The sequence below is a fragment of the Mustela erminea genome, chromosome 1, assembly GCF_009829155.1.
Source record: "Mustela erminea isolate mMusErm1 chromosome 1, mMusErm1.Pri, whole genome shotgun sequence".
NCBI lineage: Eukaryota > Metazoa > Chordata > Mammalia > Carnivora > Mustelidae > Mustela > Mustela erminea.
In genome coordinates this window covers 18,205,934-18,233,618 of record NC_045614.1, presented here as the reverse complement: position 1 = coordinate 18,233,618, position 27,685 = coordinate 18,205,934, and the positions used below count along the sequence as shown (strand labels likewise).

Below are 27,685 nucleotides of genomic sequence, written 5' to 3'. Positions count from 1 at the left end.
GAGTTCAAGACGCAGAGTCCAGTCCTTGGGTCATTCAGTTACAAAATTGGGGCCTGGCGGCCCCGGGGAAGAAAGGGGCCTACTGTACCTCATGGTTATAGGTCAGACCAAGGCTGGGCTCGGGCCGGCCCCCAGTGGCCGGGACGGCTCTCTCCAGGCTCACGTCCCCTCCGTGTGTGGACCTCCCGGAAGGGGCCCTGCAGCGGTGGCCACAGTGGGTAGAAAGGTGCCTGGACGGCCGTGCGGGCTGCGAACTACGCTTCCCAGCATGCAACGGGGCAAGCGAGGTCTCGCCGTCTCTACCCGCGTCTCGCAGGTTCCGCTGGGAGTTTTCATTGACCTCTGAGCCCCCTCTCATTTGGATCTGCTCCGGCCTTCTCTAGGCCCCGCCCCTTAGGGAAAGCGGGTGACCTCGCCGAGCCACGCGAGCCTCTTCCTTCTTCTCCTCTCATTGGCCCAGAGTAGCTGCCATTCGGGTGCGAGGAGGAGAAGTTGCTTGCTGATTGGTGGATTCCGTTTGGCGCCAACTAGGAAAGGGGGGCGGGGCAGCGGAGCACCCTAGTGAGAAGCTATTACCGCGAAAGGCCACCTCAGCAGCGACAGCCCGGAAGGGAGGTGAAGGTCCACTTGGTGCTCCGCGACCCCGGGTTCGGGCAAAAAAAAAAAAAGAGAGAAAAGCGAAGACAGTGTGAGCCCAGTCCGTTTCCTTGTGGCCCTGGCCGCTCTCTCTTCTCGACCGGACGCGTTTGTTTGGATTTAATCTTCAGGTTGCCGGCGCCCGCCCGCCCGCTGGCCTCGCGGGGTGAGGGGGAATCACCCGTGCATGTCGCTGGCGCCTGCCGGGTTTGGACACCCGCCCGTCCGCGCCGCTTGCCCGCGGCAGCCGCGTCCCTGAACCGCGGGGTCGTGTTTGTGTTTGACCCGCGGGCGCCCGCGGCGGGGCGCGCGGCCGAGGCCGGTGCCGGCGGGGCGGGGCCAGGCGGGCGGACAGAGGCGGAGGCAGAGGCGGAGGAAGAGAGAGCGGGAGCCCTGGGAGGCCCGGCGCCGCCATGGAACTGGGCCCGGAGCCCCCGCACCGCCGCCGCCTGCTCTTCGCCTGCAGCACCCCTCCCGCGCCGCAGCCTGTCGTGAAAGCGCTGTTCGGCGCGCCAGCCTCTGGGGGTCTGTCGCCTGTCACCAACCTGACGGTCACCATGGACCAGCTGCAGGGGCTGGGCAGGTGAGGAGGGTCTGGCGAGCGGAGCCGCAGGCCGCTGGACTTCCAGCCGGCTCTCGGGGTGGGGGTGGGGGTCCGGCTGGGAAACGGGCCGAGAGCGGGACGAGACCTGTCCGCGGCCCGGCTGAGCTGGGGCCCGCCATGTGCACCCTCCCCCCCAGGCGGAACGTGGGGCGGGAGAGGCCGTTCGGACCCTCCAGGGCTGCCCTCAGCCCCGAGCCGGGCCCGGTAGGGGGTGGGGTCGGCCTGGGTTCCCCACCTTGGCCTCCCCTTTCAGACTGCTTTGTACTTTTTTTCTGTCCCAATCCCAGGAAGCTCTTTGTAATCTACCCCCACGAGGGCAAAGCGGACCCTTCCAGGCGCTCACTTCCATCCTTTGCTGAACCATCTCGAAGGATCTTAGCTTCCTGCGAGCTTTGTTCCTTCTCTACAGAGAGACATGGCATTTTCTTTCCTGGCGTATGTGCAAAATCATCACAGTTCCTCACCCCGTGCACATTCGTGATGTCCACCCCGCTTTCCTATGGCCAGGCCTTTTTATTCAGCTTTCCATCCAAAAATGCTCCCTGGGCTTTTCCTTATGGCAAAATACGCATCCCACGGTGTTTGTGGCGGAGCTGCTCTCCCTTCGGTTTCGGACGTCCCATTGTCTCTGTAAGCACAGGTCTTGGTACGTTTTCCAGCCTCTGAAAAGCAGGAACTTGTCTGATTCACCTTTCATCCTAGCAGGTACCTAGAACACATGCTCTCACTTCAGGAAATACTCCAGCATGGTGGTCCTCTTGTCTACAGTTTTGCCCAGGCCATGCCTACCCACTCCCTGCTCATCTTTTATATTCAAGTGCTAACTGGGTGTTTTGGGTAGCAAAATGGGGCTGTGGTGTGGCCTTAGAAGGAGGTGGTTGAGAGCAGCCTGGATACTTGCTAACCTCATGGCCTGTCTCCTGTATATAACATTGTCATTATGTTTTAGAAATTTATAGAAAATTCTTTCTCTTGCTTTCAGTGAATATGAACAGCCACTGGAGGTGAGAAACAGCAGTCTGCAGAGAATGGGCTCCTCCGAGTCAACCGATTCAGGTATTCCTTTAGTCTTCAACATTTATTATGTATTTGCTACATGGGATCAAGACTTGGAATTTCTTGTAACGTGCACTTCACCGAGGAACGGAGCGTGGTGCCGAGTTGTGATAGTCAACAAGAGTCATGGGATTCCATGACAAACACTGGTAAAACAGGACAAAGAAGGCCGTGTGGTAGTTTATGGAGGAAACAAGTGTCCAGGGTATGCATGAAGAGGTGGTGTGTGCTTGATCTTGAGGTTGAGTAGCTGGGTAAAATGAACCATAACACCAAGACCAGAAAAGCATATCAGTTGAAACGCAGAGTCAAATGATTGTTTCACTGAGCCTGCTATGGAGGAAACGGGCCAGTGCGTTTTATTCTAATTCATAAATTCATGATTGTACACAGATGCTTTAGGTTAGGGAACTGCACGAGCAAAGACCTTAAAATGTAGCCTTCTTAAGAATGAGGGATAGGATTCTTACTTGCGGCAGCGTGGCAAATGAGAATACCAGAGCTAGCACTTGACTTCTGCAGTTATGTGGCTATTGTGAGGAAAGGTGTAGGCTAGAGCAGACGCTGGTGGGTCTGGGCCATCCTGAGAGCAGTGTCTCCTACACCTTGCTCCCTTTGATGAGATGAGCACCTTACTTGGTCTTATTTTGTTAAAGGCAGTGAAGACTTGGCTTGTGATAGGCCTGATAAATGTATTTTTCCAAGCCCTCAGATTACACATACTCTCTGACAAGATAAAATATTTGAAGTCAAAACTCCTCCAGAAAGCTGGTACCTATTCTTTCCATTGTCAGAACTCAACAGAAAGTTACCTGGATAATCTCTGTCTGAATAACCAACCAGTCCTTAAAAGATTATGTTCAGTTCTCACATCCTATTTGTTTGATGGTGTTTGCAAGAAGGACAATGGCATTGGTAAATATACTATGGAAGTATTAAGACTTGTGCAGAGAGGAAGTTTTTGACAGTCAAATAGTGATGCCACTATAATTCTGGCAGAAGTCCAAGCCATGAGTCTTAACTGATGGCTTAAAGAAACAGTACTAGTAGTATTTTTGCTTTATTTAATGACAAGATGGTGTTTCGTGTATTATTTCCTGAGGTTTTCTTATTTCCCACAGGCTTCTGTCTGGATTCTCCTGGGCCCTTGGACAGTAAAGAAAAGTATGTATTCACTGGTTTTAAAAGTTTATACTTAGGAAAGACTCCTCTTACTAATGTTTTATTGAAATTCTTTGTGCTCTGGATGAGAGACCTGGATTTAGCTGCCCCCAGTAAGACTTGAGGATCCTGCAAATAAGTCTGGTGCCTTTAGAGAATGAGTTGTTTGTGTCAGCAAATTTTAGGACTTCCCATCCTTTATTTCACTGTAATTTGTGGTGTTCTCTTCAAGTCTTGCCCAAACCTTTACTTCACCCTCTGGCATCAGAGACTTAAAGAGAAATGTGTTTTAAGAGAAGACCTGGGCTTGCTTTTTTTACCTAGAAGCTCAGTAATGTTGGGGGTGCTTGTGAGAACAGGACAGACAGCCTCGGAAGTCTGTTCTTCCATTTTGCTTAAAATGGGGATGTTTGACTGCCCCCTCCCCAGACTATAGACTAGACACTGCATCTGCTAATGTGAATATCTCTATCTTGTTTTATTCTCATTGTTTGTCTTCTGATTTCTTTGCAGCCTTGAAAACCCCATGAGGAGAATAAGTTTCCTGCCTGTAAGTTCCCGTGTTTATTTTGAGCTAATTCATATTATCTGTCTCCTTAGCTATCAGCATGACCTTGATGGTAGAACTTAATTTAGACAGCAAAACCTGCTTTTCCTTAGTCTTGTAAGCACTCCAAACACCTAAACAACCTCACCTTTCAGTTCTTTTTTTTTCTTAAGATTTTATTTATTTATTTGATAGAGATCATAAGTAGTCAGAGAAGCAGGCAGAGAGTGGGGGAGGAAGCAGGCTCCCCGATGAGCAGAGAGCCTGATGTGGGGCTTGATCCCAGGACCCTGAGACCATGACCTGAGCTGAAGGCAGAGGCTTTAACCCACTGAGCCACCCGGTGCCTCTCACCTTTCAGTTCTAACAGTATCTAACCAGTTAGATACAGCAAGTATTCTTTTTTTTTGCAGATGATGTTTTGGGGTTGATATGGCACCCTAAATCTCTGCTGAGAGGGCTATAGAACAACCTTGTGTGGTTAGGTGGGAAGCTGTGTAGTGGGATCTTCTATCTCATGTTGTGGCAAGGTGAAACTCTGGCCACATTTCTGGGTTAACCCCTGCAGTGTGTGAGAAGCTACCCCACCCCCTCCACTGCCATTTTTGTTTTTCTTTTGAACCTGAGTTTCATTGCATTGTCATGTACCCTAATGTCTTTTTTTCATTTTGACAGCAGAAGCTCTTGGGATGTAGCCCAGCTCTGAAGAGGAGCCATTCTGATTCTCTTGACCATGATGTCTTTCATCTGATGGACCAGGATGAGAACAAGGAAAATGTGAGTGTCACCAGTGTACTAACCTAGGATAGAGGTAAAGCCACAAGTGTCAGTGGCTTACATAGTATGGCTGGGCTCCTTTCTGGGAGACTAGACCTTTACCACCAAAGCCATGCATGGTCTTTGTAGTCAGAGAAACCTGTGTTTGAATCCTGCTTATTAGCTGTGCGGCCCTGACCCGTTACTTTTCTCTCTCTCTCTCTCTCTCTCTTTTTTTTTTTTTTTTTAAGATTTTATTTATTTATTTGACAGAGAGAGGGGACGCAAGCAGGGGGAGTGGGAGAGGGAGAAGCAGAAGCAGGCTTCCTGTTGAGCAGGGAGCCCTATGTCGGGCATGGGGCTCGATCCCAGGACCTTGGGATCATGACCTGAGCTGAAGACAGATGCTTAACCAACTGAGCCACCCAGGCACCCTCCCCCATCTTTTAGAAAAGATTTTATCTATTTATTTGACAGCACAAGCAGGGGGAGCAGGAGGGAGCAGCAGGTTCCCGCAAGGAGCCTAACACAGGGCTTGATCCCAGGACCCTGGGATCATGACCCAACCCAAAGGCAGATGCTTAACTGACTGAGCCATCCAGGCATCCCTCTTACTTCTTTTTAGGCCTCTTCGTTTCTTTGTAAGATAGGAATAGCAAAATTTGTAGGACACTATGGAATTAAGTAAGATAATATATATAAAATATTTAAAATGGTTCCCAGCTGGAAGGATTTGCTGAAATGGTAGCTCTTAGGAGTAATTACACCATGAATACTTTTATCCAGAAGGGTCTGCCCAGGCCCTGCCTCTTTGTGCTCACCTGGGATGAGTTGTAAGCTTAGGAAAAGGCTTCTTGGCAGTATTGAAAGAACAGAGCCAACAAGTCTCTGGGAATTACAGAGTAACTAAACTGGCAGCTTAGAGGGTAAGCTTGTGGTGCACCATCCAAAATGCCAAGAACACCCTGGCCTGGCTTTTCTCACACCTGCCAGGTACCTTGCACAGAGTAAGCACCCAAAACAGTTCAGTGACTTGGCTGAACTTTCATCAGCTTTCATCCTCACTATATCCCCATGTCGATTTCCTCCTCTTCCATTACCCGCTAAAATGCCACAGTAAGTGATTATCATCTTCCAGACTTCATGTAAAACCTTCTGCCTCTGTAAATTCTCCCAGTAATTCCCTTAGCCACTTGGGAGTGGTTTGGAGGGAGAATACAGAAGTGAGTTCCTGCCTCAAGTGCTTGGAGCACTGCCTTGGCCTGTGTATGTGTATATATAGAGAGGGAGATATATATATATATATTGCCTTCTACTGGACGCTTTCTTGCGTCCAGATTTTCCCCTGAACTTGTCTTTTCCCAGGGTTGCCTGCTTGGAACTTTGTTCTGAAGGGAAACAGCATAGATGGTAGTTAAAGAGCTCTTGTGAGCTTAGGCACATCACTTAACCTGTAAGGCCTAGCTTTCCTCATCTGTAAAATGGGGGTGATCGGTGATGGTTCTCTGAGTTAATGCACAGAAAGTTATGAGTGCTGTGTTGGCTTATAAATACTCTGTGATACTAGCTGTTACTGCTCTGAGCGCTCACCACAAGTGAAGTGGCTCTTTTAGGTGGGGGGTTATAAGTGCTTTCAGACTTGAAGTAGATGGAATCATACAGAATGTATTCTGTCAGCTTCTGGCTTTCACTCAACATACGTGAATCATTCGTATTGTTGAGTAAAACAGTAGTTTTCTTAATTTTCTATTGCTTTGAGTATGGAGTACAAAAACTGTTAAGTGGAAAATAATTAACTCCTCTTGGTAGGAAGAAGGTGGGAAATAGAAAATCCTCAAACAAATCTAGAGTGAGAAGTTTTGGCTCCCATTCACAGGCAATTATACTGAAACACTTTGCTTTAGCTTAGAAGTTGTCGATTTGATGTAGCTTATTAACTCAGTGTTTTGTATACATGGCTGGTATTTATGTTTTTGTCAGGAAATAGTCTTTGTGGTGAGATAAAAATGCTGCCTTAGAAGTTAGCTGTTGACAGAGTCTGTGAAGTTCTTGGTGACACAGATACAGTGTTGAAGTTAAGCTCAGAAACAGGTAAACCCTTAGTTTGGAGACAGTTACAAAGGTGAGCAGTGCCTGCTCCCCTGATCGTCTCACCCGAGCAACAGCCAAGGCCCTGGTTTTCATGGACAGTGGAAGATGTCTTGACTCTACTGTCTTGCAGGAAGCCTTTGAGTTTAAGAAGCCAATAAGACCGGCATCTCGTGGCTGCCTGCATTCTCATGGACTTGAGGAGAGTAAAGATCTCTTCACACAGAGGCAGAACTCTGCCCCAGCTCGGATGGTATGTGCCCGGCCTTCACAGGGGAGTTCCTGATGGGAACAGAATTAAAGCATCCTCTTTAACCTGGAGTCGGAGACACTACAGTAGCTCTTGTTGTCTTTACCTTGACTTGGTCATTTGAAACTAGACTCACATTTTTTGGTATTTTTGCTGTGTCTGGAGAGCAGACAGGCAGAAGCAGAGTGAGAAATGGTATGTTTGGAATATTGAACTTGGCAAGAAATATTTGACCTTGTCAATTCTGGGAGAATGGGGCATTCTGGGTCATTCTTCTAAATGTGTGTACGGTGGGATTATAGGTCTTAAAACTTGCTCTTTCATAGTGCTTCCTGAGAACTAAGAGATACTCCCAGAGTGGTTTTGTTCAGAGACAGCACTTGGCTTCTTCCAAAGGTGGTTTATTGAGAACTATTAGGGATTCTGGCAAACCCACTCCCTATGGGCTGCTTGACAGTATTGGGGGCCACCTACGCCAGGGTTGTTTCTTTGCAAGACCGAGGTGTCACTACTTCCAAAGTTGCCTGCTGCAATCTGACAGCTGAAGCTAGAGTGGGCCAACGAAATGACTGCATTTGGTTTCCGGGTTTTCCTGGGAACTTGGCATGTGAAAATAAAGCTTTCCAGTCTGGCTTGTGCTGTCAGGTCCAGGTCCAGTATTGTTACTCTGTCTAGCATATGCACAAAGCACTTCTATATATGTTCTGGTCTTTAAATCTTCATAAGCCTGTGAAGTAGCTGGAGTTAACCCCTTTTACGGATTGGGAAAAGTCTGGTCAGGGAAGTTGGGTGATTTGCCAAAGGACACATAAATAGAAGACCAGGATTTAACAAAATCTACTGATTCCCAGCTACACAGTAATTCTTTTAAGTACTGCGTGTCCAAAACTAAATCTCTTTAGTGTGCCCTTGAAGACTACTACATCGGGGTTTATTGTGGTCACCTGGTCATCCCTAATTATAGGTGACATGTCCATCATTTGCTGTATCACGTGTGCCCTAGGGATCCCAGAACTTAGGTCACAAATACTGGTATTGTAAATTTTGTTTTAAAGATTTTATTTATTTGTCAGAGAGATAGAGCACACAAGCAGGGAGATCAGCAGGCAAAGGGAGAAGCAGGCTCCTGGCTAAGCAAGGAACCCAGTGTGGGACTTGATCCCAGGACCCTGGGATCATGACCTGAGCCAAAGACAGATGCTTAACCTACTGAGCCACTGAGGCACCCCACAAATAGTGGTATTCTAGTCTGAGCCTTCAGGGGTGTGGCCCCACAATAAAATTACCTGCCCCTTGGTTCTGCTGGCTGAAAACTTGACAATATGCCCCGAGCGTGCTTGGGAGCACTTGTGGAGGATAAGAGGCACCTAGAACTTCTGTGAAGCAAGCAGGTCCTTGAAGCAGAGGAGGCCAGCCACAAAGGGATTTGTGTCTTAAGGATTGTCTGTAGGACTTAGGTTGAGACTGCTTCCTTACTGTGGGGGAAAAAATCCTTCTCTGAACATTTTTCCTGGCTTTGGGAAATATCTGGAAAAGATACAATTCACTATCAGCAATGTTTGTATTAGTAATGTTTATATCTAGAATCTTTTTAAGATTTTACCTCCTTATTTGAGAGAGAGAGAGCATGAGCAGGGTGGAGGGGCAGTGGGAGAGGGAGAAGCAGACTCCCCGTTGAACAGGGAGCCACATGGGGCTTGATCCCAGGACCCCAACATCATGACCCAAGCTGAAGGGAGACCCTTAACCGACTGAGCCACTGAGGTGCCCCAGTAATGTTTATCTCTAGATGGTAGACTTACGAGCCATCTGTCTAAATTTCCTATATTAAATATATAGTAGTTTTATGATGGGGGTTACCCCCCAGAGAACAACATAGGGTCACCTGGTAAAATACCTCATTTTTACTCCAGGAATAGTTCTCTCTTAGGAGAGAATGTAGTGGGGAGAGAAGCTTGGGCTTTGGAGTCAAATGGGTGAGCCATGTGATCTTGGTAACCTCTCTTAAGCATTGATTTCCTGATTTGTTAAATAAGTAGAGGAGGAGTAACTCCCCTCAGTGTGTTGTGAGGTTTAAATGGAACTGAACACTTAAGATGATATCATAGTGCCCAGTACACAGTAATTCCTCAGTTAAAAACAGCACTTATTGGGGCTCCTGGGTGGCTCAGTGGGTTAAGCCACTGCCTTCGGCTCAGGTCATGATCTCAGGGTCCTGGGATCGAGTCCCGCATCGGGCTCTGTGCTCAGCAGGGAGCCTGCTTCCTCCTCTCTCTCTCTGCCTGCCTCTCTGCCTACTTGTGTTCTCTCTCTGTCTAATGAATAAAAAATAAAAATCTTTAAAAAAAAAAAAAAACAGCACTTATCATTCAAATTCCAAGTCTAACGGACTAGGATAGACTTTGTAGTACCAGGCCACCCTTTCCTCTCCCTGCAACCCCGTCAGAGCTAGGGTCACATAGGCATTCTCTAGGCAGTTCTGTGGGCAGAGATTGTATCTGTCACCTTCCTCCTTGCAGCCGGTTATCCTGTTGTATCACAACCCACTTCACGGATTACAGTCCTCTGATAAAGCAGGCCTTGCCCTTTGCTAGAGGCTCTCCCCAACTCCACTGTAAGGTGAATTGTTTCTGGGAAGAGGTTTTTTTGAAGACTTCCAGGCCTGATGCTGCTCAGGACTGTAGATATCAAATCCTTTGTCATCTTGGGCTGCATTTTCTTTTGACGAGTAGCTACTACAGTTTTACTTCTAATAAATACAGTATGTTTTCCTCATAAAATCTAGTGACCCATCCAAGGGAATCCAATGTGATCAGTCATTTACAAGATGTGAATTCTGTCTTCCAGCTTTCCTCCAACGAAAGAGATGGAAGCGAGCCCGGGAATTTCGTCCCTCTTTTTATGCCCCAGTCCCCTGTGACAGCCACTCTGTCTGATGAGGATGATGGCTTCATGGACCTTCTTGACGGAGAGAATCTGAAGGTGTGTGTGTGTGTGTGTGTGTGTGTGTGTGTGTGTGTGTTCCTACCCATTCCACTGAGTACGCTGGGGAAGTCGTGAGAAAGAACTGCAGTTCTCCAGGGCTTTGGGTGACTGATATTTTTGTTCTTTATTGAGACTCTGCTCCTAGTCTAGTTAAATCTGAGGTGGAAGTGGGACAGTTAAAAAGAAGACACCGGGAGGATCCTTCTTACCCTGAAGGAGCTGACAGTCTTTTTTGTACAAGAGACTGGGAACAAGAAGGTGGAGGACGAGCTGGTGTAAAGCTGGAGAGCTAGAAACTACCTCCTCACAAATCCTTGGTTTTTTAGCTTGGGGGTGGTTTTAGCTACATGTTCAGGTGTCCGAATTGCGAAATGTGATGCTCTTCTGACCTTAACATACTGGGCAATGGGAAGGAGGAGCGAACGTTGAGGCTTCCTCTCCAGGCCTATCTGATGCTTCTCAGGCAGAGTCACACCTAATGCCTTTAAACTGTTAGGCTCTGCTGGATCTTTTTTTTTTTTTTTTTTTTTTTTTGTAAGAGAGAGAGAACGAGAGCGAGCACAGGCAGACAGAGTGGAAGGCAGAGTCAGAGGGAGAAGCAGGCTCCCTGCGGAGCAAGGAGCCCGATGTGGGACTCGATCCCAGGATGCTGGGATCATGACCTGAGCCGAAGGCAGGTGCTCAACCAACTGAGCCACCCAGGCGTCCCTCTGCTGGATCTTTATTATAGTTTTTCTCTTTTAGAATGATGAAGAGACCCCATCGTGCATGTCGAGTCTCTGGACAGCTCCCCTTGTCATGAGAAGAACGACAAACCTTGTAAGTTGTTCCTGAGTGTCTGGAGAGAGACTTGAGTAATTAGACCTCTGGGACATAGTGGACTAGACTAAATGGAAAACTAATCCTTCTGCCCACATCACCACAGGAATCAGAAATAGTTGCATTTGATTCTGTCTTTTGGTCTGTGGGCCTTTCCCTTGACTGGTCACTGATGTTCTCTGGTGTAAAGCACCCTGTTTCTTTGTTCTCTTTTGTTTCTTTGTTTCCTTATTGGTGTGTAAGGAAGTCTGGCTGGGATACATACACACTAGTTCTTATTTTATAATTTTTAGTTTATCCCAACCTTTCTTGGTCAAGTTAATGTCATGTGTGTGGGTGTGTGTTAATGTCTCTTCTGTTCAACTCTGACCTCTCTTACTTTCTAGTTTAAGATTTCAGGAAAATGTCTGCTAAATTGAACCCCTCATAAGTGATCGTGGTGGATGGCACATTTTTGTTCTCAGCTGTGGGTGCTGGGCCAGGTAGTCTAGGGATTGGCCCTGAATGAGGCTGAGTTCACAGGCCCAGGCCTTGGTTGGCCTCAAAACCCAGGATGTCCCCCAGGAGCTGAGGAGCACACCTACGTGCGGAGCTGGCTCTCCTCTTAGGTCTGTACTCCCTAGGTCTCTGGCTCTCCTCTTTCTTAGGTTTGCTTGATTGTTTTGTCCATGCTTTTCAACATTTGCACAAACACTGCCAAACGTTTGGAACAAACGTTTTCTGCTCAAAGATTCTGTTTTACTACAGGTATTTTCCACGTGGAGTTTCAGATTATTTCGGAGCTTAAAGGTGCTGAGAGTGTTACTCGTAGATAACTGAAGTATTATATCATTTTTATGTTTTTCCGTTTCTCCTGTATAGACTCACTCACAGCTCATATTTAGGACAGATACTTGTGTTTCTTTTGCCTAGGTCAAGTTAGACTTGCCTCGGACCCAGCCAGGCATTTGCTTACAACTGTTAGGGATAGAGGCACATCCTTGGATGGCTTCTTCATTGGTGTGGGGTCCGAAAGTGGCCCATGAAGCTCTGTGTCCCACCTCTGCAGAGCAGAACCCCCTCTGGCCCTCTGCTTTACCTGCTCAGAAAGGTGCTCTGAGTTTGAGAAGGGGCAGGTGGCTTGCTGTGGCAGTCACCAACATTGGCTTCAGCCAGGAGTTTGAGGTGTCAGTGGGTGAACTCAGCCTGTGCTTTCACACTGAGACTTCCCTTCTAGCCGGTGTCCTTAATAGGCCATTGTTAGAGCTTGTATAGCTTGTGTGTCGTCATCTTGTCCCCCATAGGGTTTGCCCCGCTGTCATCCTCAGCTACACCTTTGTTTGACTCAGCTCCCATTTTAAAACTTCACCCTTTCAGTAGTACGACGACAGCAAGGAATGAATTATTTTTGCACGTCTCTGTCACACAGTAGCCATGGAGTTCTGGAGCCCCCGTGGGGAAGCAGACAGTAGCTTACCCTGTATGTGTGGCCACGTGTAGCCCATCGAATGGGTGGGCCTTGTGGACTCTTCACGGGCAAGAACATCCATGCCCCTAGGAAGAGCCATAAGCTGTGAGCCACCACCTGAGTGCTGTGAGCAAGTCAGGGGCCGATCCCACAGGGAGGGCACGTTTGCTCAAGGTCTCAGGCTGTGTAGGAACTTGCTGGGGGACAGGATGTGTTAATTCATGAAAGAGAGTTCATCTGGGGAAAAGCACATGGCCCTGAGAAGGGGGAGAATGGGGACGTGTGGTGGGCAGGGGTGAAGTGGTGAACGGGTATCACTCGTCTGCCAGTCTAAGGGGGTTGGACGGATTTCCCCAGGGACGCCAAAATTTGAGTGTGACCCTTAACTGGAAGGGAGGAGGGGTCAGTTACAAACAGGGTACTTAGACGCTGGTTGTGACTATTTGGCAAAGTGCTCCAGACTTTTTCTGATTTACAGGGAGAGGAGGGAATAGTTGAAGGAATCCTAAATTAGGAACAAGTGGTATTTAGGGGGTAAATAGTGGTAAAGGGGAAGTCTTGACAATGGCACCAAAGTTGTCAGTGGGAGAGACATTCTTAAAAAAAATCCTCAGTTTTGTTGGGTATTTTTGTGTTTAAGTACCTTGTGCATAGAGCTTGCTGTCTGCCATCTTCTCCATAGCATTTGGGATGGTAGCACTGTGCCCTCAATTATGTCAGCTTAGGTGAGTACAACCAAAGGTCAAGTGGAACAACAGGACCTAGGGATCTGGGTTTAGACCCACAAATGGAGACCTTGAGAGATCATTTCATCTGTCAGCATGTTTCCCAGCTTGTAAAACAAGGAGTCTTGATAAGGGGAAGGGTCACATTTGTTGCCTGCTCTTAACATCCAGGTAGTCGGAAAAAGACTTTTCCAAGTATGAAGGCTTTAGTCTAAAGACGATTTGCCCCCCTTTTTTCCCAATCTTTTTCAAGTATTTTTTGAGCTTTCTTGTGTATTTATGTTCCATATCATCTAGCACAACACTTGCCAAACAACAGTAACTCACAGACTTTCTATCAGTATATTGCCTATAGACTTCTGTTTCCATCAGGGATACTTTCAAACAAAGCTAGAGCGAGGCTATACCTGCACACATTCTCAACTATTTTGCAAACGCTTGGTGAAAATTAGATACTGTCACAGCACAAAGTGAGAGCCCCATGCACTTAGGTATAATATAAATTGGTATCCTTACATTTTTAAACTAGCATGGCCCTTGAACTATCAATATGGGACAAATGAACTATACCCTTAAGATCACTTAAAAATTATAAGCATTGCTAGTGGGCTATCCCAGTACAAATGCTCTGACTAAATTTACTAGGTCCCTTTGAAAGATGTAAATTGTGTACAGAGTGAGGAAGCTTAGGAAATGTCTATCAGTTCTTTGTTGGTGGTGGTTTTTTTGTTTTGTTTTAAAGATTTGTTTATTTATTTATTTATTTATTTGGCAGATCACAAGTAGGCAGAGAGAGAGGAGGAAGCAGGCTCCCTGCCAAGCAGAGAGTCTGATGCAGGGCTCAATCCCAGGACACTGGGATCATGACCTGTCCAAAGGCAGAGGCTTTAACCCACTGAGCCACCCAGGCGCCCCTTGTTGTTGTTTAATTAGATTTTTAACCAATAGCGTTCTGGGGCCCTTCACAGCGAGGACTTGCCTTATAAGGACACTTACTGCAGACTTTCAGTTGCTGGGCTGTGTTGGAAATGTGGTTTGGGCCCTGGGGGTTGTTCACAGTTCCCCTTGAGACTGTTGAAGGCAGTGATCCTCTTCCCCAAAAATGCTTTCAGCAATTCTAGGTTAAAAAACAAACAAATAAAAAAGAACTCTGGTCTCGCTTTTCAGAAAACATTCCTTTAATATGGAATAGATTTTTTAGGAATAGTCTTGGTCTCGGGGAAAGTTGGTTTGGGAGTGGCACACTCTGCTAGGGATTAACCGGAACATTTCAAGGACGCATCACAATTATAGTATCAACTTGGAAAGGAGTGGTTTACTGGGGTATGGAAGTAGATTGTGCATGGAAGGGAAAGCCAAGCCAGGGCATACTGAGTCATGAACAGACACATGAGTTCAGACTGCCCCTACCACTGGTCAGAGTGGCTGCCCCAGGACTCTGGAAAATTAGTCTTAGAAAGACCAGGTCAAGAGGACTATTTTTTTTTCCTTAATTAATATATATTTTTTTAGATTTAATTAATTAATTTATTTGACAGACAGAGATCACAAGTAGGCAGAGCGGCAGACAGAGAGAGTGGGGAAGTAGACTCCCCACTGAGCAGAGAGCCCAGTGCGGAGCTCGATCCCAGGACCCTGAGATCATGACCTGAGCCGAAGGCAGAGGCTCAAGCCACTGAGCCACCCAGGTGCCTCTCTAGAGGACTTCTGAACACAGTTTCGAAGGCACTTGCTCCTATGCACATCCCTGTTCCTTAGAAACGTACACCCTTAGCACTATCTTAACACCTCATTGGCCCTGTTTTCTAGCATGATCTAGCAACTTCATACCTTTTCTGGATTTAGGTGGGGTATTAAAACCAGTTGAGAGCAAGGTGCAGGTTAACAAACAGTGGGGAGGAGGCAAACCAAAAAAAAATGTGTTCCCAGCTGGAAGGTAACAGTGATTTGATCTTTGGGACTTTGTGTAGACAGCTTTGGAGAGCTGATTGTCTTCTTATCTCCGTATCCTGTCAGCTGTATACGTGTTCCTGTTCCGTAGGCATCAGGTACTCAGTGGCTACTATGTGCCCAGTCCTCCAGCAGTCACTGGGACTAGAGGAAGGGACCGTGTCTGTTTCCTCCCAGCAAGCTCTTGACCCATCTTCTTTACCGTCCCAAATGAACAGGGGTTTTTGTTTGGTTTGGGTTTTAAGATTTATTTATTTTAGGGAGAGCTCCAGCAACCAGGGAGGGAGAGGCAGAGGGGGAGAGAATCCTGAAGCAGACTCCGTGCTCAGGAGTCTCTGTGCTCAGGGTCCATGCGGAGCCTGACTCTAGTCGATTCCAGGACCCTGAGACCATGACCTGAGCTGAAACCCAGAGTCGGCTGCCTAACCAACGGAGCCACCCAGCTACCCCTCAAGTGAGCAGGTTTTAATGGAAGATGGGTCTCTTTTGTTTCCTCTCTAGGGCAATCGATGCAAGCTGTTTGACTCTTCGTCCACGTGTAGCTCTGTCACCCGGTCCGTGTTAAAAAGACCAGATCGATCTCAAGAGGAGCACCTGCCTGCAAATACAAAGCGGAGAAAGAGCATGGCTGGGGCCGGTCCTGAGGAGGCAGCCAGTCCAGAGAAGCCCCAGGAGGTTGGTCTGGCAGGTGCCTCTTCGTTCAAGGAGCATGATACTGTATTTTTCAATTCTGAAATTTCCATTTAGTTCTTTTTCTTTGCCAAGACTTACTGTTTTCCATGTGTTTCAAGCATGTTCCCAGTTGGCTACTGAAGCATTTTTAGGATGGCTGCTTTAAAATCCTTGCCAGATAATTCCAGCATCCAAGTTGTGGTGGTGGGTTCGGTTGATTGTCTTTTCTTATTCAAGTTGAGATCTTCCTGGTTCTTGCTATGGCAAGTGATCTTTCTATTGTATCTTGTGTATTTGGGGTATTATAAGACTGGGGTCTACGTAAATGTTCTGTTTTAGGCCTGTGATAACTGCGGGGATGATAGGGGTGGAAGTTCAGGTTCCCCCAACACAGCCTCCCTTGACACACTGGATGGGGGTAAGCCTTATTATTATTGGGCAGAGTGGGGGTTCAGGGTCCCCATAGGGGCTCTGCTGATACCGTTCCAGTGGAATGGAGACTGGGCATTTCATTACAGTTGGGCAAGGGCTGAACAAGTTAGCTCCCTGCTTCTGACTGGGCCTGGTGTTGGGCCGTCAGTTTTCCCTTGGCGTTGCCTACAGTGGTGGTATTGTCTTAGTTTTCTGCCTTGATAGGCGGCCCTTTTCTTAGTCCTTTGGCTAGGGAGAACAGACTTTCCTTATCGTTTCTTACTGCTTTGAGTTTGCTACATCACTGTCTTCTGGTCTACTTGGATCTACAAATTACCTGTTATTTTAAGTTTGTTTCACAACGGTGTAGTGTTTTTCAGTATTTTCTAAGTATTCTGGTTCCATTGTTTTCTTTTAATTCAGACCTGTCATGGCCTAATAAAAGTTTAATTGTTTTTAAAGATTTTATTTATCACAGAGAGAGTGAGATCACAATAGGCAGAGAGGCAGGCTCCCCGCTGAGCAGAGAGCCTGATGCGGGGCTCCATCCCAGGACCCTGAGATTGTGACCCAAGCCAAACGCAGATGCTTAACGCACTGAGCCATCCAGGTGCCTCTAAAATATAAAAGTTTACCTATGCTCCAAACAATATGTATCTTCTTTGGTGTCAAGTTCAGCATATCGAATTCTCTAACTTCTCATGGTTTGCTCATAGTTGGTTATGGTTTGTTTTCCTGTTACTTTGGAACTTTCTCTATTAATAATATATCATGAACTTTCTATAGGTTGAAACACCTATAGGTCTGGGATTGAGCCCCACATCAGGCTCTCTGCTCAGCAGGGAGTTTGCTCCTCCCTCTCCTGCCTCTCCCCCCCAGCTTGTGCTCTCTCTCTTTACCCTCAAATAAATATATAAAAATCTTTAAAAAAAAAAAAAAAATCAGCTAGATGACAGCCATTAAAACTACCTAGGCCTGCTATCTCCTATTTTATAATTGGCTTTGGTTACCTAATACTTGATGAGCATCTTTCTTTCTCTTTTTTCTTATTTATTTATTTATTTAATTTGTTTATTTGACAGAGAGAGAGAGAGAGACAGCGAGAGAGGGAATACAAGCAGGGGGAGTGGGAGAGAAAGAAGCAGGCTTCCTGCCAATCAGGGAGCCCGATTCGGGGCTCCATCCTATGGCCCAGGGATGATGACCCAAGCCTAAGGCAGGTGCTTAACAATGGAGCCACCCAGGCACCCTGCATTTTACTTTTTCTTATTAAAAGTGGAATTCTAGGGTGCCTGGGTGGCTCAGTGGGTTGAGCTGCTGCCTTTGGCTTGGGTCATAATCTCAGGGTCCTGGGATCTGCTCAGCAGGGAGCCTGCTTCCTCCTCTCTCTCTCTGCCTGCCTCTCTGCCTACTTGTGATCTCTCTCTGTCAAATAAATAAATAAAATCTTTTAAAAAAAAAATGGAATTCTAGGGGTACCTCGGTGGCTCAGTTGGTTAAGTGCCTGACTCTTAATTTCAGCCCAGGTCGTGATCTCAGGGTCGTGAGGTGGAGCCCCCATGTTGGGCTATGCAGTGTACATGGTGCCTGCTTAAGAGTCTCTCTCCCTCTCCCTCTGTGCCCCCCCCTCAAAAAAAGAAACAGAATTCTAGACTAAAGGGCAGGAACATTTATGACGCTTTGCATTTTATACATGCCAACAATTTGCCTTCCAGGAAGCTTCTAGTGTATATGTTTATCAATACTCTTTGGTATACTTGGGATTTATCTTTTTATAATCTTAATATCATTTCTAAGTTTGTTTGTTTGTTTTTAATAGAGAAAGAGTAGGGGACAGACGGAGAGGAAGAGATAATCTTAGGCAGGCTCCACACCCAGCAAGGAGCCTGCCGTGGGGCTGGGTCTCATGATCCTGAGATTTTGATCTGAGCTGAAATCAGGTCAGATGCTTAACCAACGAAGCCACCCAGATGCCCCGGTGTCATTTATAATTGTGCGCTAAATGCGTTTCCAGTTTATTTGTTCCAATCTAGGTTGAAGTTAGGTCTGTGCCTTGCAGTTAGTCGGTAGGTCTCTTATTATTTGGGCCCCTGGGCTCCATCTTTTTGTTTCTTTCTTGAGATTTATTGGTTGAAGAACTCAGGCCAGTTGCCCTGTAGAAGTTCCCAGTCCTGTGGGATATTCTGACTTTGTCTTCTATCCTCTGGATCACCAGTACACCTAAACCCTGGGAAGGCTTAATCAGATTGCGGTTCCATTTGTTTCCTGGGTGATTCGTTTACTTCGATCAGGCGGCCCGCCACTGGGCAGCCATTGATGATTATTGCCTAGGATTCATTTAACAAAGGTTTCAGAAACCAATCCTGCAGTTCCATCACTCGTCCTTTATTGGCAGAATGTTTCCACAAAGAGAAACTTCTGCGCATCAAACTCTTTGGTCACCCTTGGGAAAGACAGAATGAATGCTAGATCTCTTTGAAGTGAATGTCCCCCATAAACACCCAGTCATGACGCAAGAAGGAGCCCCGGCAGCCACCCAGAGCCCCTCCTGTGCTTCCCCTCAGTAACATTGATCCGAGCTCTGCCAATGTGGCCAAGTTTTGCCCGTGTTTGAACCTTGTATCCTTGGGGTCCTACTGTATGTATTCATTTAAGTCTGGATTCTCTTGTTCAGCATTATTATTGTGAGAATCATTTGTTGTATATCATATCCATGGTTGGGTCCTCCCTTACCCCCGCCTTTTTTTTATTGCTGTGTAGTATTGACAGATTATATATCTTCCCACTCTGGCTTGCCGTTTCTCCTAATACTGTTCTTTTGATGAACAGAATTTCTTGATTTTTAAATGTATTTCAGTTCATCAGTCTTATCTCTGTTCAGTGGTTTTTGTGTCCTGCTTAAGAAATCCTTACCTCCCCATGACTAGCCCTTTTGACACAGCCTGACTAGTCTGGTAACTTCCTTGCTACTATCAGAAGGCATTCCAGGTTTATCTTGTACATTTCTTGTCCCAACCTGGAGTCAACTGCTTCTTCAAAAAGCCCTGCTTTCTTTCTTTTTAAGATTTTATTTTTAAGTAATCTCTACACTCTACATGGGCCTTGAACTTACAACCCTGAGATCAAGAGTCGCACCTCCACTGACTGACCAGCCAGGCACCCTCAAACCCTGGTTTCTTTTAGTGGGAAAGAGTATTTAGAGACCGCAGTATCCTTTAGGAATGCTCATTGTACCTCTAGAGCTTCTCAGTTGTAGAGAACTAAAAAATATTTATTTAGACTTGGCCTTAATTTTAATTTCCCTTTTTTTTTTTTTTTTTAAAGATTTTTTATTATTCATTTGACAGAGAGAGATCACAAGTAGGCAGAGAGACAGGCAGAGAGAGAGAGAGAGGAGGAAGCAGGCTCCCTGCTGAGCAGAGAGCCCGATGCGGGACTCGATCCCAGAACCCTGGGATCATGACCTGAGCCGAAGGCAGCAGCTTAACCCACTGAGCCACCCAGGCGCCCCTTTAATTTCCCTTTTTTAAAAAGGCAGGGAGGGGCACTTGGGTGGCTCAGTTAAGTGGCTGCCTTCCACCCAGATCATGATCCCAGGATTCTGGGATTAAGCCCCACATCGGGCTCTGCTCGGTGGGAACCTGCTTCTCCTTGTGCACACACACGCTCTCTCTCTCTCGAATAAATCTTCTAAAAATTTAAAAAGGGAAGAAAAATCTTAGTTTCAGAACATTGGAGTTAGACACTGAAATAATAGACCTAGTCAGTGACCCATATTGTCTTTTTCAGTCTAGATTCAATCAAATAAGGAAAATATTTTATTTGCTAAATATAGACATTTATATGTCACTCTCCTGGCGACATGTTCTAGGTGAATGTTTTCAGAAGTCCTCTTCGGAACCCTGGCCTCATTTTCCACCTTTGATTTGTTACAGATTCTACATCAGTCTTTATCCTTGGCATCTTCCCCAAAGGGCACCATTGAGAACATTTTGGATAATGACCCAAGGGACCTTATAGGAGACTTCTCCAAGGTAATTCTAAACAGACGCAAGGAGCTCTGGCTATGTGATTTGGACTTTGGGGTGTTTCCTAGAACCCACCTCAGCCTTTCTTCCTCCCTGGGGTGGCTCTTGCAATGCCCCCAAAAGGGCATTTTTGGGGGACACTCTACATGGGGCTTGAACTTACAACCCTGAGATCAAGGGGACACAGTTTGAAGTTTTTAAAGGTAAGGAAACAGGCTCATAATCTGATGTATCTTGCTCTCTCTGGCACTGTCAACCTTACCAGTACTGATCAGACAAAGTAGGAAGCCACCAACCAGCCACCTCGACTCCAACCCAAAGGCCAGGCTCCTTGGGAACTGTGTTTCTGATTATAAAAACAGTAATGCAGTAAAGTGCAAAGAAGCAAGAATAAACCCGTAGCCTCACTATATGACTGTGTATCAAAAGGTTATCTTAGAAAATCCTAAGGTTACAAATTTCTCTGTTGTGCAGAGAAGCATAGTCTTTGAGGGAGAAGGGCCTCAGGGAAGTGTGGAGGAAGATCTGAGGCCTGATACATACGGATTTACTGAGTGGAGGACTTGGCGGCTTTGGGTTGCCGTGAAATCCGAGGGTGGGACAGAGAAGGTATGGCTGGTTCGGCCACAAGGATGTGAAGGCTACCAGATCAATTTCTTACTCATCAGTTAGCTAGCATTTGTTGAAGCCCTCGCTGTTACGTATTAAGCAAAGATTCCAGTATGAGACCCAGTCCCTTCCCTCAAAACACTTCTCATGTGGTAAGACTTGCTGTGCCGGGGACAGTGGACTGCACAGTAGAAGGAAGTGAAGGTCAGGGCAGTGTGAGCGGACTGGGAGACATGAAGACGCTTGTCCCAGCTGGAAGACGGGGGAGGGTGCGGGTCTGGGCCATGTTTCACATTTCGGCCAGGTAGGTTTTGAAGGAATAGGGACCTGTAAGGGGATTAAAAATAGGAGACAATTCTGTCTGAAGGGAAGAGCAAGCAGATACTACTGGGTGTGTCCTCGTTGATGGAACCTTCCATTTGAATTGAAGCTGTTGGTTATATTTGCCATAATGACCTTACACATGGCGATGGGGACAGGTGAGCTCTTGATTCAGCGAATTGCCCTAATGAGTACTTGCCGATGTGCCTGTCTTTCCCCTCAAGGCCAGGCCAGGTCTCATTTTTCCCATCTCCAATGCCCAGCACCATGTTCCTGCCAATCTGGCTACTGAGATGAAGGTTCCTGACAAGGAGGAGGAAGGAAATTACCTGAGGTTTCTGTATTTACATCTGTCTGGCTTACTAGCTAGCTAACCTCAGATAGAGTGCCCAGCTTTACACATGAGAAGAAGGATAATAGTCTTTTAGGTATGAGCAAACATGCGATGTCAGGATGTTGACAAAGTGCCTAGATGAGTAACCTGCCTGTACTATTTAAGGTTTGTGTATAAAGCTGCCTCTTCCCAGGCAGGCTAGCAGTGTAAATGTTGCATTTATAGGCCTTTTGAGATTTACTAAGTATCTTTTCTTTCCCCCCGCCCCCAGGGTTATCTCTTTCATACAGTTGCTGGGAAGCATCAGGATTTAAAATACATCTCTCCAGAAATTGTAAGTCGTCTTTTTGGATCCTGCCACCCATGGGGTATTTGCATCTAGCTGTTCCTAGCAGCCCCAGTTGATTCTCCTGGGTTTTCTGTCCACAGATGGCATCTGTTTTAAACGGCAAGTTTGCTAACCTCATTAAAGAGTTTGTCATCATCGACTGCCGGTACCCGTATGAGTATGAGGGAGGCCACATCAAGGTATGTTCCCGAGACTTGCTGGTGAGCCCTGCTGTTGTGGGAGGCATAGAAGGAGCCCTGACAGGATCTGTGATTTTATTTATCTATTATTTATTTATTTATTTATTTATTTTTATGATTTTATTTATGCATTTGAGAGACAAGAGTGAGAGAGGGCAATAGACTCTCCGCTGAGCACGGAGCCAGGTGCCCGCCTCAGTCCCAGGACCCTGGGATCATGACCTGAGCTGAAGGCAGACACTTAAGACTGAGCCACCCAGGCACCCCACGGATGTGGGATTTTTTTTTTTTTTTTTTTTTTTTTTTTAAGGTGGCAGGATGGTCAGGGTGTGTGGGTGGCTTAGTTGGTTAAGCGTCCTCCAACTCTTGATCCCAGCTCAGATCTTGATCCTAGGGTTGTGAGTTCAAGCCCTGAATAGGGCTCCACACTGGGCATGGAGCCTACTTAAAAAATAAATAAAAAGTAAAATAAAGCGGGGGGTGGGGTGTGACACCTGGCTGCTTATTAGCTCGCATGCTGGTTATGCGAATTTTTGAAAGAGGCCTCGATTCCTGGAGCACTGAAGAACGTTGCCTGGCCTGCACTGCTCACCGTACTGCCGCAGATGCTCGCTGTCCTAGGCCTCACACTGGCACCATCCAGGGCGTTTCTAGGTGGTACCCACTGACTGCTAAGCCAGGCCTGAGCATGCCAAGGCTCCTGACCAGAAGCCAGTCTCTGGGGACGTATCTCCGTCTATGCCAGGCTTAGTGATGCCTGTAAGTCTGTAATGGAATTAAGCCGCAGGGTGGAGGACGGGTGTTGTGACACAGTTTCCCAGGAAGAAAGTGACTGGTTGTGCCAGCTTAATCTTTTAACCAATAACATAGTGTATATTTTATTATACAGTAAAGGGGTACATTCAATATGTGAGTGTTTGCCACAGTCTCAGTGGCTTTCGAAAGTCCCGAGTCCATAAATACCAGTCATGTCCACTGTAGCCGTAACAGAATATGAGGTACCCAATTAAAGATGACTCTCCCAGAATCCTTATTGGCAAGTGTGATGCGTACGGATGCCAAAGGTCTCTGGTGCTTCCACAGGGTGCGGTGAACTTGCACATGGAGGAGGAGGTCGAGGACTTCTTACTCAAGAAGCCCATCGTACCTACTGACGGCAAGCGCGTCATTGTCGTGTTCCACTGCGAGTTTTCTTCTGAGCGAGGTCCTCGCATGTGAGTGTTGCGTGCAGTTGGGCTCTGGGGCGGGGGCCCGCGTAACTGGGGGGATGTGGCCAGGGATGGCTTGCGCTCGGGGCAGAAGTCAGCACACTGAGCACCCTATCACACCTCCTGAGTCATTTCCATACCCTCGCCTGCATGCATGCAGATGTTGGCTTTGTGAAAGTTCAAATTCATGTGTAGCAGTTGTTTTCCCAAATTCTTATCTATTAAACAGTCATTTGATTTGATGAACAGCTTCCTTGAGTGTGGCTTTTTATAGGTTTGACCTAGCAGTTTCTGTTGCCAAGGGCTTTGGGCCTTCTCCAGCCTGGCCCTGTCTCGGATGCTAGTGTGGTCTGTACTGGGAGAACGGGGACAGCTGGAGAGGGGGGTGGGGGCTGGGGCAGGGCGGGGTGCAGCTTTGACCAGGGTGGGCCAAGGTAAACTTTTCATAGGCCCGCAGGCCTAGATTCTTGTGCAGCCTTTTCATTTTGAACCAGTTCAAAAGTCAGGCCACATGGGGACACCTGGGGGGTGAGTCCGTTAAAAGTCCCAACTCTTCATTTTGGCTCAAGTCATGGTCCCCAGCTTTGGGCTCTGTGCTCAGCAGGGAGTCTGCTTCAGATTCCCTCCCTCCCTCTGCCCCCACCCCACCCCCAACACCACACACACACTCAAATCTCTTTTTAAAAAATTGTTTAAAAATTGTTTAATTTAAAATTAAATTTATTTAATTGAGAGAGAGAGCATGTGCAGGAGTGGGGAGGAGGTGGAGGGAAAAGCCAATTCCCCACTGAGCAGGGAGCCCCACACAGAGCTTGATCCCAGGACCCTGAGATCATGACCTGAGTCGAAGGGAGATGCTTAACTGACTGAGCTGCCCAGATGCCCCTACGTTAAAAAAAAAAAATCTTCAAAGGAAAAAAAAAGGGCCCTTTGCCTGCATGTGCTTCAGCAGCGCGGCTGTTTCTGCCTCACTGGCCCACGTGCACCCATAGCAGGAACTTGTCTCCCTACCTCCTTCCCCAGGACAGGGACCTGCCCTGAACCTGGCACAAAACTGGTCACAGGAAGAGGCAGGATTTCAGCGAGGACTCCTGTTCCTTCACGAGTGGGATTACTCATTCACTCGACAGGTCCTGTTGCCTCTCGCCTGCTAGAAGGTGTTCTGGGCACTGCCGGGAACAGCAAAACCTAGGAGAGCAAAAACTCTTGGCCTTCACGGAGCTTGCGTTTCTGGGTGGGCAGAAAAGACAAACCATAAAAAATAAGTCAGCTACTCAGTGTGTTAGAAGGTGCTTCGGAGACAAATAAGATGAGAGGTGTTTGCCCCCAGCACGTTGGAGGAACGGCAAGGTGGCAGGAGTGGCCGAGTGGGGAGAGGGGGGGAGCGGCGGTGGTGGGGTACCACGTTGTGGGCCCCTGGCAGGACTTCGGCTTTGGTACCCGGGATCGGGAGCTCAGGAGCCAAGGCCAGGTGAGGGTGTTAGTGAGATCTTCAGAATTCAGTCCAGGCAGAGGGTGCAAGGAGGCGCCCTGAGGCAGGAGCCAGCTCAGCCTCTTTAAAAGCCACAGGAAGAAGGCAGCCGGCTTACACAGGAAGTAAGGGAGGGACCCCGGTCGTGGATGTGCCAGGAGCGGAGACTGCAGTGGGGAGCTGGCTCTGAGGCTGTCACTCAGAGGGCAGCTCCATGTCAGTCCCGTGGGGGCAGGGAGGACGCTGGGCAGGGGCCGGATGGTAGGGCTGTTTAACTCGGAGGAAGGACCATTGGGGAGAGACTGTCTCCCTCCCACCACCTGGGAACTCTTCCTAGAGATCCCGTGTGGCCAGGAACGCACAGCTCAACACTGACTGTTTGCACAAATGACCGGGAGACTGGGAAGCTGTGTGAGGAGTGTTCGCACCGCACCGCCACGCTTGCTGCATTGTGTCGTGTTTTCTGCGTCGCCACGGCTCACCTCGCTTTGGCCTGCCTTCTTCGTAGGTGCCGATATGTGAGAGAGAGAGATCGGCTTGGTAACGAGTATCCCAAACTCCACTACCCTGAGCTGTATGTCCTGAAGGGCGGGTACAAGGAGTTCTTCCTGAAATGCCAGGTAAGGGGGAGTCTCGGGAGGGCGTAGTGCCCCCTCACGCAGCTTGGACAGTCCGATTTGTCTGGTGGGCATGGCTGTGTCTCGTCTGGAGATCTGCCCTGCACAGAGAAGGGCCCTGGAACGTGCTACCCAGTGGGTGCTGCTCCCAGCCTTGCACGTGGGGGGAGCCGTGAGGCGGGGGCCCCTCATCTCGTCCTCTCCCCTCTGCAGTCTCACTGTGAGCCCCCCAGCTACCGCCCCATGCACCACGAGGACTTCAAAGAAGACCTGAAGAAGTTCCGCACCAAGAGCCGGACCTGGGCAGGGGAGAAGAGCAAAAGGGAGATGTACAGCCGTCTGAAGAAGCTGTGAGGGTGGCCACGCCGGACTACAGCAGCCTGAGCTTCCCTCCGTGCCTCCCCCCTTCCCTCTTCGCTGCAGAGAAACGTGAGCGAAGGGGCCAGCCGTGTGCACAGCGTGCGGAGAGAGGACCGGGGCTGGTTCGCCTTACCCCTGCCTCTGCGCTCCCGGGCTGGGAGCCTCTTCTGTCCCTGTAAGACGTTCTCCTTCTGCCTCGGGACTGGCTGCCAGGGCTGTCACTGGCCACAGCACCGTTCCGAGCACCGAGTCAGGAAGTTCTGACTTCTCACCCCCCGACCACCCCCTGCCGTTGGACAGACCACCTGGGGCCTTACGGGGCACTGTCCTCTTGGAGGGGAGGCGTCGGAGAGTGAGAGAGAAGTCACGGAAGCAGAAATGCTGCTGGCCAGATACCAAAGACAGCCTGGGAAGGGAACCGTCTCAGTGGGATAACCCGTATCTTTAATTTATTCAACTTCATCAATCACTTTAATATTTTTTTTTTTTTTTTAATTCCTGGAGACTTTTATTTAACTGCTTCTTTAAGTCATAATACTGCCATTCTGGGTAGGGTTTTATCATCCCAGGGACTACCTCTGCTTTTTAAAAAAAAAAAAAAAAAGATGGGAGAAAAGAGGCAAACATGTGTCGAGGGACAGACCTAGGAGCTCTGTCACCCCCAGGAGGCACTGTGGTACTGGGGCTGCTGCTATTTAAAGCCAAGGACTGAGGTACCAGTAGGAGTGGGCACTGGACTCAGACTTGACTACAGGACATAAGCTAAACCTCCCAGACCTACCTCGAAGGCCACTGAGATCAATGTGTATGTGGGAGGGGGTGACCCTGCTCTTGCCCACCCCGGTTCCCTGTGACGCTGGCTGGTACAGGAGTCCCAGTCAGGAAAGCACTTCAGGTAGCTTCCATTGGGCCACCCCCAGGTCATTGTCGGAGTGTGGTAGTGTAGGTGTCCTAGAGTGGGGGGGAGGGCAGCGTGGGGGTTCTCTGCGGGATAGGGGACAGGAGTGTATGCTCAGTGTCTTCTGTTACTCTGATACTCTTGAATAGCTTTTGGTTTTCTAAAAATAGTCATTGTATGAGTCCGGGAGTATCAAATCAGTGTTGGCTGGGCCACCCAAGGGTGAAGAGAAGGACTGGAAGTCCTGGGCGTTAGGAGAGGGGCATGGGTGCATACAGATGACGATACCGAATGTGGTTCTCAGGAGGCAGCGTGGTGGATTTTGAAGGTAAAACTTTCTGAGTTTATCATGTTTGAATTTGAGGGACATGGAGCGATGGATCGTCACTAGTTGCCCCCTCATCTAGCCCTGTGGAAATGGGGGTTTCAAAGGAACAGTCTCAAGTCAGCTGGGGCTGACTTGGCTGATTCTGGACAGGCCTGTTTGGTTCCTGCTCATTCCCCCCCCCCCGCCCCCAGGCACCAGCCTCGTCGCCATCTTTGTTCCACTGGGGTGTAGCCAACTTTCTCTTAAACACAAGAGCCAGTCTCCCCTTTTACTTCCCTTCCTCCTCTGGAGGTAGGGAGGGAAGCAGTGGTACAGGAGATGGCTTGTTGCTGTTCTTATGGGTTTGAGTTGTATTTGGCTATAAAACAATCTTGTTAGAAAAAAGTCAGTGGGGGAGGAAGGGAACAGGAAGAAAGAGAAAGGCCTCTTCCCCCTCTCACCACACATTGAGACACTTCTCAGTTGGTCTCTAATCTTGTTGGTAGGGATTCTGTTGGTTGGATGCCTGGAAAGGGAGGTGGGATGGCCTTCGGACTGTACCAGCTTAGCTCACGTGGGTGACCAACTGTTGCAGGCTCTGAAAATAAAAACAATCCTGAACCCATACTCTCTGCCTAGTTCTTGATGGCTTTAAGAGAATTGTGTTTCCCTTTAAGGTTCTGGGACCCTACTTGACTAAAACCCTTGGTGCGGGGGTGGGCGCGGCTGTTTCCCCAAGAGGCCAAAGGGCTCCTATGTAGCATGGTCCCAGGGATGGCCAGAATAACCGCCAGTTACTACCCTGACGCCAAAAACTTGGCATTCAGATTGATTTGCAAGATGAAATAGGGATATCAAAAGCTTACCCGAACCGGCCTCCTGGGTGGCTCAGTCGGT

At 48.0% G+C, this 27,685-nt stretch overlaps 1 protein-coding gene across 5 annotated transcripts; it reads left to right on the top strand.

Annotated features, from left to right (window-relative positions):
* The first annotated feature begins 543 nt into the window (after positions 1 to 543).
* On the top strand, positions 544 to 27,685 carry CDC25A (cell division cycle 25A). Of its 5 annotated transcripts, none has more exons than XM_032318464.1 (15): positions 544 to 1,219; positions 2,223 to 2,296; positions 3,418 to 3,460; positions 3,971 to 4,007; positions 4,683 to 4,781; positions 6,982 to 7,101; positions 9,946 to 10,080; positions 10,828 to 10,902; positions 15,526 to 15,699; positions 20,043 to 20,141; positions 21,671 to 21,733; positions 21,829 to 21,927; positions 23,011 to 23,141; positions 25,115 to 25,226; positions 25,437 to 27,685. In XM_032318464.1, the coding sequence occupies exons 1-15, from the start codon at positions 1,050 to 1,052 to the stop codon at positions 25,575 to 25,577; spliced, it is 1,572 nt and encodes a 523-aa protein (XP_032174355.1). In that variant the 5' UTR covers positions 544 to 1,049; the 3' UTR covers positions 25,578 to 27,685. The 5 variants fall into 5 exon arrangements, with proteins under 5 accessions (XP_032174355.1, XP_032174345.1, XP_032174383.1 ...); XM_032318454.1 differs by having other exon boundaries at positions 4,680 to 4,781; XM_032318473.1 differs by lacking the exon at positions 544 to 1,219 and adding an exon at positions 1,315 to 1,870 and having other exon boundaries at positions 4,680 to 4,781.